This window comes from Trachypithecus francoisi, unplaced genomic scaffold, assembly GCF_009764315.1.
Source record: "Trachypithecus francoisi isolate TF-2019V2 unplaced genomic scaffold, Tfra_2.0 Lachesis_group15, whole genome shotgun sequence".
Lineage (NCBI taxonomy): Eukaryota > Metazoa > Chordata > Mammalia > Primates > Cercopithecidae > Trachypithecus > Trachypithecus francoisi.
The window spans coordinates 3,983,540-3,997,845 of NW_022681460.1; the positions used below are offsets into that span (position 1 = coordinate 3,983,540).

The 14,306-nt window shown below is 47.9% G+C and overlaps 1 protein-coding gene across 5 annotated transcripts in view; it reads left to right on the top strand.

The window, feature by feature from the left end:
- RPS6KA2 (ribosomal protein S6 kinase A2) overlaps window positions 1-14,306 on the top strand; it is a 358,054-nt gene that overhangs the window by 275,272 nt on the left and 68,476 nt on the right. For all 5 annotated transcript variants that reach the window (XM_033234244.1, XM_033234245.1, XM_033234246.1 and 2 more), the window contains 2 exons: window positions 4,415-4,485; window positions 6,245-6,333. In XM_033234244.1, coding sequence (XP_033090135.1) covers window positions 4,415-4,485; window positions 6,245-6,333 — 160 coding nt within the window. The remainder of the gene's footprint in view (window positions 1-4,414; window positions 4,486-6,244; window positions 6,334-14,306) is intronic.

Consider the following 14,306-nt stretch of genomic DNA (forward strand, 5'->3'; position numbering starts at 1 on the left):
AGATCACATATTGTCCCAGAAACACATTCTCGTTTAGTCCCGCCCGCCCACGTGGTGACCGGCCGCACACAGGCAAAGGTCTTGACTGTGGGGGCCCCACGCTTCCCACACTTCCCTGGGCGGCATCAGAAGTGACTTCTGAATTCTCATTTGCAGCTAAGAGATGGGCCTCGGATGACCTTTCAAGTCGTATCTTACCCCAGCCTTGTAAGGGGATCGGTGCAGAGCCGTTGTGCGTGTGAGGGGCCTTGTTTTAAAAGAAGGCTAAGACCCTGGAGGCCGCGTGCTGAGGGAGTGGTCCTCATGTGTGGGTGGCCATCCATCCCCTGGAGATGGATATGTCCTGGGATCTCTTTCCGAGGAGCAGCATCCACAAGTGCCCTCCACAGACCTGGAAGGAAGGATGTGTATGCCAGGGGCGGGAAGTCAGTGTCCCTGAATAAAATTCCATGTGTGAAATTAGGAGCTTGTACCTGGAGAAGAACGTGCAAACCCGGTGGCCGGCTGCATGGTGATGTTTGTAGAATTTCCATTACTCCTCTATGCCAGACTGGAGCCAGTTTCTAGAAGGATATTTGAGTTGTGTTTTGTAAACATCTAAAGCATCTCTTGAGCACTCTGGTTTCATGAGACCACTTTATCCTTCTCCCGTTTCTTAACCACAGGCATGGAATGTTCTGGACATCCCACCTCAGATACCGTGTGATGTGTCCTTATGCCACCATAGCAAACATGGATGGTTCTGGGCTCAGGCTCTGCTGCTTGCAGCTGGACCATTCATCTGTAGACGGTTGTGAGGAACGGCACCTTCCAAGGCTGTTTTGAGACTGAGATTCTTGGCACTCAGAGTTGGATGCAGCACATGGAACGAGAGCAGCTCGGATTAGAGGGCGTGTATCTGTGCACGCAGGGACCTCCACACACGGGCATGGATCAACACAGCTGTCCGAGACCCAGCCCCTCCATACTAGCAAAGCCAGGCCCTCTGCCACTTTGAGTCACCCATCTCAGGACAGGGCTTGTCCTCACCTGTTTTCAGATAAAATGTTAACTTGCTTTTGGTGCCCTTTTAAGAATGGTGATCGGCCAAGTAAACTTGAAATCGAGGCTCCTGTCACCAAGGGTGACACAGGCAAACATCTTGACTGTGGGAGTCCCACGCTTCCCAGAGCCCCTCCTTCCCCTGCCCCCAGTACCACTGGCCTCCATGAGGTGCGTCCTGCCTGTGCCAGGGCCGCCACTCTTTCCAGGTTCCTTAGCTGTCCCTTTAGACAGGGCTTCTCAGCCAGCACTGTTGAGGTTAGGACTGGACACTTCCTTGTTGTGGGACGTCCTGTGTGTCATAGGATGTTTAGCAGCATCCATGCCTCCCTTACTGGATGCCTGTAGCACCAGGACCCCCGGGCATGACAACCAGAAATGTCTCTAGTCGTTAGGAAATGTCCCCTGGCACGCAACGGTGATCCCAGTTGAGAAGCACTGTGTTATGTCTGTCCAGTTACCTTCCCAGAAGCATCAGGCCTGCACCCTGTGGAGCTGTGGCTGCATCTCCTTGAGCCCCTCTGTGCCTGTCTGCAGCCTGGTCTCGGTGCCAACTGGGAAAGAATCCCTTGGAGTGTCCTCCCTCCTCCAGTGTGTGTACTTGACTGTGGGACCCCAAGATGAACCTCGGCTTTTCTCAGTTCACCCCGGAAGCCTTGGCCAGCCTCAGTGCTGCTCAACAACACGGCAAAAGTCTCACTGTAAATAACGTCCCAAGAAAGTCATCAGCAGCCTGAGTCAGTAATGCTTCAGTATTGAAAAGTTCTCGGGCAGCTCGATTCAGACGACCATACTGAAATTATCTCCCTTCTCCACAGAAAGGGATGGATAAGGGGATGGGAAAGGCAGCAGAACCCCATGGCTGGTGGAGGCTGCAGAGTCCACACCTCACCCTCAGTATCACCCCACCATCAGCAGCACCTTCATCACCAAGAAGCAGTTAGTAAATATCCATGGATGCTGTGCTGGGTGTTCTCTGGCTGAATAGATGGTTGGGGACCTGCTAGCATGTGAATGGAGGAAGAAGGGGAGGAGGAGAGAGAAACACAAAGCAGTGGACCCTGATCACAAGGGAATCATCTTCAAAAGCTAAAAAGAAATCACCAGACCAGGCACGGTGGCTCACACCTGTAATCCCAGCACTTTGGGAGGCCAAGGCAGATGGATCACTTGAGGTCAGGAGTTCAAGACCAGCCTGGTCAACATGGCGAAACCCTGTCTCTACTAAAAAAAAAAAATACAAAAATTAGCCAGGCATGGTGGCGCATGCCTGTAGTCCCAGCTACTCGGGAGGTGGAGACAGGAGAATCGCTTGAACCCAGCAGTTGCAGTGAGCCGAGATCGTGCCCTTGCACTCCAGCCTGGGTGACAATGCAAGACTCCATCTCAAAAAAAAAAAAGAAGGAAAGAAAAAATATCACCAAACAAATGTATACAAGATACCAGTCCATCAGCAAAAAATAAATGATATCCAGGCATCCAGATAGGTACCATTTGTGTAACAAGGATTAAACGGTGTGTACGGGATGACAGCTTTCTCATTTCACAGCCAGAAGTCTTGTCCTTGGAAATGGGATTTCATAGTGCTATTAATAGACTCAAAAAGGAGAAAGAGCAGAATAGGAAAGGAGTTCCCTTTGCTAATACAATTCTATTCTGAGAGATATTTCAGTGTGTGTGATCAGCTTAAAAACTTTCATCCTGTTTTACCAGACAAACAGCTCATCTGCCAGTCAGAGCATTCTGGCCTTTCCAATTTAATTACACTTGTCTCTTTTTCAATTCTCATCTGGACCCCCTTCCGCTTGCTTTTTATTACTTTTGTATTTATTGATTGCCTGCAGCCTGTCTGCTCTGAATTCCCTCACTTACTCTGTGTACACGATGGACAGCACATTTTAATGTGACAGAACAGGCTTCAAACGTCAAAACTGGTGGAAAAGTTTCCATTTCTTTTAAAATGTTGTTTTCAGAAAGCAGACTGGTAATATTAATAAAGCCTTAAATGCATCATTTCTTTAAGATTATAATTTCACTCCTAGCAGCCTATCATAAGAATAAATCCAAATCTTAGGAAATCATCTGTGCACATTTCAGTAGTACTTATCATAGCAGAAAATTGGAAATGTTCTAAGTGTACAGCAATAGATACACTCGATTACATTTTGGCATATCCACATGTTTGTTAAGTGATATTACAAAGATTTCATCATAACCATTGAAAGTTTTATATTATTCTGTGAAAAGTTAGTATACAAAACCTTATCTGTGTTTTTAAAACAAAAAACAGCTAGAAAAAATTACTAGGAGGAACTAACAAATGTTAATTTTGGATATCTTTGGGTAATGGAATTCTGCGTGATTTTTTTTGGTCTTTCTACTTCGTGTATCTCGCAAGATTTTCAAACTGCAAAGGACAAATGCTGGAGGATGAATTCTAAAAGGGCAGAAACACACGCAGTAAAAAATAAAGATGAGAGAGAATTCAATAAGACCATGTAAACACCTGCTTCCCCATAATTTAAACTGACTTGAAAGACATGGAGTAGGATTGATCCTTGGGCACATTTCACTTAGATTCAGGATCTTATTTTTATGAAAAGATTGGTTGCTGCTGCCACCCTAGTTTCTTTTGTGAGAAGCAGTCAGCTGTGCACCTTGCTCTGATGAGACCATTCCGGGTCACTGCTTCCAGGGTGCGTGTAATCACTGCTGCATGTGCCTGGGGGAGTTGGTTCAAGAAAGAAACTCATGCTCAGAAAAGGCTGGGCTCGGTCCCCTCCTTATCTCAAGCTCCGTCCTGGTAGATGTCCAGTAATAACAAAATAAGGATGTAGGGTGTGGCAGCTGTATCTGAGAGGTTGCTGTGCCATATTGTCCTCATCAGAGGCTAATGGCCATGGTCAGGTCTATCTCGTGCTGGAAGCACTGTGGCCCCTGCATCCTGGCATGCATGGGTGTTCAACATGAGCTAGCTGTTCTCCTCCTCCTCCTAGCTCATCCCTTCCACAACACCTGCCAGGGCAGGACAGGGTCCTAAACTGCATGTAAGATGTGTTCGTCCAAACTGCCTGACCACGGGACCCTGCTCTGCCTCTTTTCTCTGCCGTACTCGGTGCCTGCTGGCCTGCCACAGAGTGTGATTATCTACCACATCTGTCATTCACCCGTCTCATCCACCAAATGGCAAGCTCTGTGAGGCAGTTTTCATCACTGTTGTACCACAAGCACATAGGCCAGTGGTTACACTTGACTGATGGAGATTTTGAATGAGGAAATGGACATGGTAGCAGGCTGCCCCGCTAGGGTGCTTCGCCATGAAGCCGGGTCCGTCTGGATGAATGAACTCACTGTACTCTGTATTTCTCTGCAGTTCGAGATGCTCACAGGGTCCCTGCCATTCCAGGGGAAGGACAGGAAGGAGACCATGGCCCTCATCCTCAAGTGAGTAGTGTGGGAGCCACCCCAGAGACCTGTGAACACCTTCTGATATCAAGAGCTGCTGCCTCTGAACCTGGAACTGTGAAGTTCTAATTACATTGCTAGGCTTAAAGTGCCGAAGTATTGTAGGCTGTTTTCTAAAAGTCACGGTTTTACACAAAATGGTAGCGCTCTTCCACCAGTAGCAGTGGTGATAGGGTGCTGGGCATTCTAGTGACAGTGGGTCAAGGGAGCAGTTGCTGGTTTGGCTCATCCTGTTGAGTGGTTCTGGTGAACTCTTCTACCATAGCTCGTTTTCCATCAGTAAGTCACTTCGAATGTGTAGTGGCTGGTTTTCAAGTGTGATGATTGGTGACCTCCCAGAAGTAAAGTGTAGACAGAAAAAGACACAAGGCCTACAGGGCCTTGTCTGGAGAGAACACAAGAGCAGGGGTCTCCTTTCCCTCCCCACCTGCTGACCCCATTCTTATAGCACTCCTGGTTGACCTTGGCAGCACTCAGTATTATTTTACTGTGTGACTGGTTACAAACCATTTTCTGCTTTATTCTCATGAAAAATCATTTACTAAGCCAAGGTTTTGCTCTCAGACTGTAGGAAGAAGCCTGATCCCCATGCCACCTTGCCATAGAATCCTAAATGTGAGCAGACACCGCCGACCATCACTGTCCCAGAGCAGATGGAAGGAGGGCAGGAAACAGAGAGGCTGGGAGCCCCTAATCAGTTCCTTCCTAAGTGAGGCCGCTTGGTGGAGGAGTCATAAAACCATTTGTCCTCATGAGCCACTCTTGCCAACTCTGTTTGCAAATGGACACATAACTTTGATAAAATTGAGAATCACCTAAAACACCACCAGCTCGGCTTTTGTAAGCTCTGTCCTTATGTAGATGGAAGGAGAGAGGGGAGTGAAGGAAGCTCCATCGTGAGGACCCTTTTGTAAAGCTAAGGAGTGTCTTTTTATTTAATCAGCCTTTTCCTCCATCAAGGAACCTTGAATTTCAACAGACACTAAGAGCTGCAAGTCAGGACCTTCGCGTGATTCTCGTTCGCATTTTAAGGGAGAACACGTTCTTTACTTTTTCTAAAGCTGGAATAATCCCTGACAGCAAGTCACGGGTGTGGTGTGGCCTCAGGGCATTCCACTTGGGAGGGATGGAGAATTTCTGGAGGGGAGCACCAGGCTCTGTGCCCGGAGTTCTCAGTGTGCTCTGGAGGCCCTGGTGGCCCTGAGACCCTCCTGGGGTTTGCAGGTCCTCCTCTCGCAGGTTTTCTTCATAGCATCGCAACAGACTGAGCACAGGGCAGACAAGAGGGTCCAGCTGTCTCCTGTGAGCCAGGAAGAGACCCACCAAAATGCAGAACAATGCCACGAAAGGCTTTTTTATGTGTTTGTTTGGGAAAACATAGATAATTTCCATTAACAATGCTATTAATGTTAATGGGAGTGTTACTGTTTTTTAATGATTTTATTAAATAATACATTTATTAAAAATATTTATTAAAATGAATTAAGAAATATAAATTACACAGATTTCTCACTTTACTTTCTACTGTGGTAAATATCACAGCTGTATTCCACATAAACAAAAGCTCTTTGGTGTCTTCAGTAACTTTTAAAGCATAAAGGGGTCCTAAGACCCACGAGTTAGAGCACGGCTGCTCTGGGTGACTGTGACTGAGGTCTCTGAATGCTGACTGGGGCCCTCTTTATAGCTTGTCCTTGTTCTCCTAAAATAGATCCTAAAATAGGATTCTGTTTTTCAGAGCCAAGCTGGGGATGCCGCAGTTCCTCAGTGGGGAGGCACAGAGTTTGCTGCGAGCTCTCTTCAAACGGAACCCCTGCAACCGGCTGGGTAAGAGTCCCCGGGACACCCCACCACGGTAACATGCAGGGTGCTGCCCCCCGAGCCACAGTGGAGACGTGGAGGGCCACCCACCTGCTCTGGCCCAATGCTGACTGAGGTCACTGAAAACAGACCTCACCTAGAGGTTGAAATAGTACCAGTGCCATCTGAGCTCCAGGAAAAGAGGCCCCTTCACAGCTTCTAAAACACATAGTTGCTGCCAAAATACCATAAGCTCTTTTCTAAAAGCCACTGGTTTTACCCAAAATGGTGGTGTTCTACCAATCTGATTTCCCTGAGTTTTGAAAGTCTATAAGCTAAGGACAGAACCGTTGAAAAGCTGCTTCTAATTTAATTCTCCCTAAATTAAGAAACCTCCACATCTGTTAAAATCAGGATCTACTTTAATATTAACAACTGATTGATTTTCTTTTTGTGTATGTGACAGTGTATTGAGGGTTACTCCGTGGGCTGGGCAGGTCTTAGCGAGTGGGCGTGGCCGTGTTGTCTCAGAGCCAGACAGCAGCCGGAGCAGGGTGTTTCCGGTTCAGACAGCCGCCGGAGCGAGGTGTTTCCGGTTCAGATAGCGCCGGAGCAGGGTGTTTCCGGTTTAGACAGCAGCCGGAGCGGGTGTTTCGGGTTATTTTATTAAACAAGGAAACAAAAGGAACACGTTTTGTTCTGGTTTTGTTTTTTTTGTTGTTGTTTTTGTTTTTGTTTTTGTTTTTTTTAACTCTAACCTCACAGAAGACATAGCAGAGGGGAAGGCAAAAGTTAAATCAGGAAATATTTCATTTTGGAAAAAATACTAGATTTTCCTCTCTGCATGCCCCAACTCCAAAGAAAGATGGACCCATTTAACTTCTTCCCCACATCAGCTTCCACTGCAGGGAACTTTTGCATTAATTTGCAATCCTTCAGAGATTAAAAGTGAAGCTAGTCAAAAGTACCTTCCTACTCCACAGTAATATTTTCACAATATGAGGTAATTGATGTGTAACTTTGTGATCTTAGAAAAAAGGAGTTAAGGTGATTTTTAAAAATCAACATCTATGTATCTGAAGTACTGAGTAGTAATTCCCATGAAATTCATCTTGTAATGAATTGTCATAGTTGTATTCACCTAATTAAACATATTTACATCCAACTTCTAATCCAGATTTTTATCACGTAAACCACTCTTCCTGCGGATTCGTCTTCATAGGAATTCTTTACTTTATATAAGGATGTCCCATAGTTGTCTTTACGAGGCAGTTCTCCTCCATGTAAGCAGATATTTTAAATCCCACTTTACAGACCTTTCAGTGATCACCCACCATCGATGGCCTTTGTCCACTCGGCCTATTTTCATTCTTCCACACAACGCAGTAAAGCAATTCCTCCTTGTCACCGAGCACCTCTGCGTGCCAAGCGTGGCCACCAGGAGAGCAGGTGACACGGTGAGTTCCCTGTGGCGCAGTGATGTCACAGGGTGTTCTGCCATCACTGTCTGCCAGTCACTGCAGGCCAGTCGAGAAAGCCCAGGGCACGTGGGTGTGTCATTACTGTCTGCCGGGCAATGCAGGCCAATCCAGAAAGCCCAGGGCACATGCGTGTGTGTCAAGAGAGTAAATCCCTGCAACATTTCAGCACCTTGGTAAAACCATCAAAATGTTAAACGTATGCACCCTTTTGCCCAGAAGTGTTACTGCCAGAAATCTCTCCAACAGAAATAGCCATACCCGCATAAAAGGGATACAAATAAACAGTGTTTACCAAATATCTTCCTGTTTAACAAAGACCTGAAGATGAAGTAAGCCTCGATCGATAAGGAAGTCATTGAATCAATTACGAAACGTCCACACCACAGCCTGGGGCTGGAGGAGAGTGTCTCGGCCATGATTCTGCACCGTCTGCATTTTGGGCTGGTTAATTCTTGTTTTGGGAGCTGCTCCGTGCATTGGGGCTGTTTAGCAGCATCCCCACCCCAACCCCGTGATGATCAAACATCTCCTGACCTTGGCAAAGTCCCCCTGTTGAGAATCTCCACGTTGCTGGTACTGACATGGAAGGGCCAGAGTCTAGACTGAATTGCAGCCCGCGTGGCTGGAGAGTGTAGACTCGCCCTGCAGTGGAGCCCGTGCCACCCACACCACAGTGCATCTGTGCCAGGGCACATGGCGGCACTGTTGGACCCGGCCCCCAACGCCACCTGGCAGGGCCCTGTGCTGGTGTCTGTGGAAAGGACTGTGTCCAGTGCATTGGATGAAAACTAGCTAGCACATCACTGCACACATTTTACAGCACTGTCCCCAGTCGAGGGTCTGAGATTCTGGGGAACCGTCACCCAGACAGAGGCAGCTTCCTTAGAGGGGTATTTGCCAACAGTGCCGTAGACAAAGCTGAAGGCCCCAGCAGAGCAGCCCCAAGTCACTGAGATGCCAGTTGGGGGCGATAATGAGATGGGAGGCCTGGGATAGAGAGTGGTCAGGACCAGAGAGGAGGACGCCTGGTCAGGGTAGAGGGCCCGTGCTGCAGCACACACAGGGGCACTGTGTGTGTGTGTGTGCGCGCGCACGCTCACAGGTGTGTGTGGGGTTCATGGTTTGGAGGAACCTGCCACGAAACTTTTGCCACATTGTTGTTACTAGGACCCCTCAGCAAAGTCCCAGATGGGACCTGAGATTCCAACCAAGAATCATCAGGACTCCTCCTTTTCGTCAGTGGTGATAGTCGTAGTTAGCCAGGGTCACAGCCACGTTTCCAAGAGATGTGCAGCTCCTAAAGCTGTCTGCACCTTGGCTCTTCACTCACTGGTCCTGGTGCACACCCCCGATTACACAGTGACTCAGCTCAGGAAATGCAGCAAGGGCTCAGCGCTTGCCCTTAGTGCCCAGAGTCCCTGTGCACACGGGGCCTATTGTGGATAAGACCTCACCCTCTGAGAGTGGGGTCCCCAATGGTGGGAGATGCAGCCTTGGACAGAGGGACAGCCTGGGCTGGGAGAGGCAGGAAGGGCCTGTGTCCCACCCTGTGTCCTCAAGTTGCCGATTCACTGCAGTTTTCCCAAATTTGGGTGTGGTCTGGCCTTTTGTTTGCAGACCCCTGTTCATCACTGTATGTCTGGGGAGGTGGGGGAGGCGGTGTTTCTTAACTCTGAGGGTGTGTTTGGAGACAGATGCAAGTTGAAAAGCGTGTCCCTCAGCTAAGCCAACGCATGGCAGCGCCCTGGTTTGTCCAAATGCCATGTCAAAGGTCATGTTTCTGATCTGAGTCTTCCAGGTTGTGAATTAGATTGAGTCCCTTTCATTTAAGTCTCCGTCAGCACTAAAAGCAATGCAGAAGTAACCCTTCCTAGACAGGAGGGAGCGGGGGCTCACTGTCAGGGGCTTGCTGCCCGGCTCAGTGGATCTCAACCCACTTCAGAACGTGCCTGCCTTAGAATCGGGTTTGCGATGCTGTGAACTACCACAAAATGCACAGAAACATCTTTGCATGCCATTTCTACTCGTCTCTCAACCTTGAAGGCTGCCCACGTCTAGAGCCGCTGGTCTCATTTCATCAGCCTTTTCAGTGTCTGGTCCAGAGCTGTTCTTTTCTGTGACCCTGGGTTGCACCTTTATTGTGTCTGTGGCTCTCCTCCCCATGTTCTCTATGCTGCTGGGTGTAAGCAGCATATAGCTCTGGGAGGCAGGCCCTGTGGGCGGTGGGAGAGGGTGGGTGGACAGCTCCAGTGTTCCCCTGCCTGTGCGGATTTCTAATGAACCAGGAGAACAGGTCGTTCTCCAAGCCTCAGGTCTCCCCCGGCACGGTACTGTTGATGAGGATGAGAAGATGCCTCGGCACTGCACTAAGACAGTGCATCATCTGACTTGAATTCTCACGACAGTACTTCAAAGCAGGTCAAACAAGAAACTTACGAAATTCACTTATGAAAACAGTTGTATCCACAGGAATTGCTTTTAGCTGCCGAGAATAGAACCCTTAAATAATTTTAAATTTTTTATTCAATTAATTTAGTTTTCCAAATCGCAGTTTCATTTTCTCTTATTAACGCACCACGTGGTCGTTGATGAGTTGTAGACGTTGGCAGCTGAACTACTGCTGTCAGGAGCCCAGATCTTCCTGTGGCTTCTGTTTCCCATCCTCAGTTCTCTGCCGTTTCATCCTTATCCTTGGTGCCTTGTGATGACAGCGTAGCTGCAACAGCTCCTGGCATCACATCCTCACTGCAGGAGAAAAAAAAAGGAACTGGATGGGGCCAACTGCCTCTGTCCCCGTTATCATGAAAGCAAGGCTTTTCTGGAAGCCCCTGGGAGTTCTCTGTACTTCTTGCTGGCTGGAACCCTGTCCATGGCCCTCGTGACATGTGGCACTGTAAGGAAGGCAGGAGAACAAGCATCTTTGGTTGGAGGAAGGAAACGAGGGCTAGAGTGGTGGCTTTACTGGCCAGCAGCTGGACCGGCCACAGGTATTCACTGAGTGTTGAGATCCAGGAAGGCAGAGGTTGTGTCTGGCTCATCTTTGTGTCTAGCTCCCAGACCACGCACAGCCCCTGGTGAATACACATGAACTCAAGTGAATGGAAGGAATTGCAGTTGTTGTTTAAGGTGCTTTGAAAAGCTCCTTGCCCCAAAGTGTGTGGAGTTTGGTCGAGCCTGACCCTTGGTGCTCCTGCTTCATCTCTATCCATTTTCCCTGTCAAGTAGTAAAGCAGAAAAGACAGCACAGGTTTGCGGGCACGTCAGGCCTTGGACCCCTGCAGTGCCCACTCGGATGCAGGGGCTCTGCCTGTGGATGTGGACATCATGCTGGTTCTGTGCGCTCACCTAGAATTCTTGTTCACAAAGTGTTTTTCTCCTAGTGACTTCCACAATCCTGCATTCGCTTAGCACTTCACACCTGCCAAGCACGCACCCCTGTCATCTCCTCCGATCTTCATGACAAGACTGTAAAATTGTGTTCATTTTCTGTTTGAGCAAGGCTCTGTTCCAAGGTACAAGGCCTTGCCCCAGGACTCTGTGTGTGCAGGAGTCGGCTCTAGTCAGCACCCGCCCAGCCAGAGACAGAGAGCAGTGCAGCTCTCAGAGGCCTGGGTCCTCCCTTCCCAAATGTGGAAGCACAAACCCGTTCCTTCTCCATGGGCTTCTGAGAAGACTACGTATGAGCTTCTCTTATTTAGTGAGGACATGATTGGCCCTTAATCTTAAAAGAGGGGAAAAAAGGCCCTGTTCTCGTTCTTCATTAGCATGACATTCGGGGTCTTCAAGATTAAAAATGGGCCTTTCTTAATTCTTTCCGATCCCATAAGAAGTCAGGCCTGATTTTTCCTTTCCCCTGGGTGTTTCCTGAGGGCCATCCTGCTGCTAGAAGCTATGGATTCTCTGGTGTTGGCATGGCAGCAGGACATGGGAGAGCAGGACCTGGGTGGCCATGGCCGCAGCTTTGTGAGCTTCTGGTCTGCGGCCCACAGTGGCATGGGGGTTGTCTGGATTCTGAGTTCTAGACCTGACTAGGCTGTGCCCAGCTGCACAGCCATGGGCCCTGGCCCTCCTTTTCTCTGGGAAATGAAGGTGGTGTTGATGGTCCCTGCAGTTCCTTCCAGCTCCGACAGCATGCGGCTGCGCGTATCCTCTCCCCACACATATAGATGTCCCAGGTGGTCTCTTACCTGGTGTGGCACAAACATGTTCTGTAAAAGTGACCCCATCAGAACCCGCTTCTGCTCCCCTCAGTCTTCAGGCTGTGAAGCTTGGGGCATCTTGTTACATCTGGTTTTCGAGAATCTCTGCTTTTGAGGCAATTGGAAAAGTGTTGGGACTCTTTATTGAAGGTCAAGGCTGCACGGCCACCTTTGTTTAGAACAGTCCCTTTTGGGAGGCAACTAATTTAAAATGATCCCCCAAATTGACTTTATGGTGAGGGCATCCTGTAGCATGGCTGTAAAGCACTCTGGGTTTTTAGGGAAGATGAAGTAGGATGTGATGTCTCTCTCCCTCTCCCCTCCTTCCTCTCCCTCATCTTCCCGTGTCTCCAGTCCCACCCAAACACACAGATTTCACTTATTGAAACTGGAGAAGTTCATGAAACCTTTCCATTTTACTAATTTGGGGGGGATTCCCTCCTCCAGCGGCTAATCCTGTGGAGCCAGCCTGAGAGGGTCACACTCTATTTCCTCATCGTCGCCTGAAGCCGCCTGTGATGGCAGCCAGAGTAAGCAAGGCCTCTAGGCATTAACTGAGTGGTTCCCTGTCATTGCTCCTGGCTCTGGTTTCTAAGACAAAAACAAACTATTTAGAAAATTATTTCTTTCCTCCAGTTCCAGGGCAGGCATGGATACTGCCACCTGTCCCAGACACAGTGTTATTCAGAGAATTTCCTGGGACAGTCCTCCCCCAGCAAGGGCAGTTGCATTTGAAAGGAAAGGGTGGCATCTCTGCAAAATCGCTGAGGGCCCAGATCCCAAGATTCATCTGTTTATCTCATTGGAGCACATTTGGCTCTTGGACCCCAATAGCTGAGGCAGAGTTTCCTGCTGGAAACTGGTGACAACAGAGTAAAATGAGAAAGAACCAAGACTTCCAGTGTACCTGTGTGTGCCTGCACCAAAACAAAGAGATGGCACATGCATTCTACCATCTCATCAGAGAACTCAACAGAGCCCTCCACGCTGCAGCACATACTTTAAGATCTATCGGAGAGGTATACGTACTGTCTGCCATCTCATCAGAGAACTTAGCAGAGGCCTCCACTCTGCAGCACATACTTTAAGATCTATCGGAGAGGTATACGTACTGTCTACCATCTCATTAGAGAACCCAGCAGAGGCCTCCACTCTGCAGCACATACTTTAAGATCTATCAGAGAGGTATACGTACAGTCTACCATCTCATTAGAGAACCCAGCAGAGGCCTCCACGCTGCAGCAAATACTTTAAGATCTACTAATTCAGTTTCAAAGGGGACCTTGGCTTGATTCCAGAACAATGTCAGACATCAGTATCCTTTTTAAAAGCCACGAATTAGAGCTGAGCCTTCATGGCTTATTTATTTCTAATCTTTGCAACAACAAAGACCACTTTGAGCTTTGCTCAGTCTTAATTAAAAATTGAAAAGGTTTTTCAGGAAAATTCCCTATAGCTATGCTTGTATTTCTGATAAGAGTACTTGACTTGGCCTTTTAAACTTGAAAAATGAACTCCTTTTAATGCACAACTCAATTATTTTTTACTTTAATAGGGAATGAGGGTATAATTATTCTCTTTTCCTGCAGAGAATTTCCCAGAATTTTACTATGGCTTAATTTCAGAATTTTGTAAAAATCCCAACTTACTTGTTTTCATTTAATTTTGTATAGAATTTTTATTCTGTAGAAAAACTGGGTGAAAAGCATCAAGCTTTAGAAAAACACTAGAAGAAAGATACTTATACAAAATTGGCCAGGCACTGTGGCTCGTACCTGTAATCCCAGCACTTTGGGAGGCCGAGGTGTGTGGATCAGCTAAGGTCAGGAGTTCAAGACCAGCCTGGCCAACATGGTGAAATCCCATCTCTACTAAAAATACAAAAATTGCCCAGGCGTGGTGGTGTGTGCCTGTAATCCCAGCACTTTGGGAGGCCCAGACAGGTGGATCACCTGAGGTCAGGAGTTTAAGACCAGTCTGGCCAAAACAGCAAAACCTCATCTCTACTAAAAATATAAAAATTAGCTGGGTGCCTGTAATCCCAGCTACTCAGGAGGCTGAGGCAGGAGAATTGCTCGAACCTAGGAGGCGGAGATTGCAGTGAGCCGAGATTGTGTCACTGCACTCCAGCCTGGGTGACAGAGCAAGACTCTGTCTCAAAAACAAAAAACAAAAAAAAAAAACTGTGTATATATACACACACACACACATAAAATCACAATCTTAAGGAATATAAGATGCTTGCTTGTCAGGTCCAAAACATCTAGCGAAAGTTGAGGATTTTTCCTAAAGCCCTCCCTGTCTTATGAAGGGGCTATTT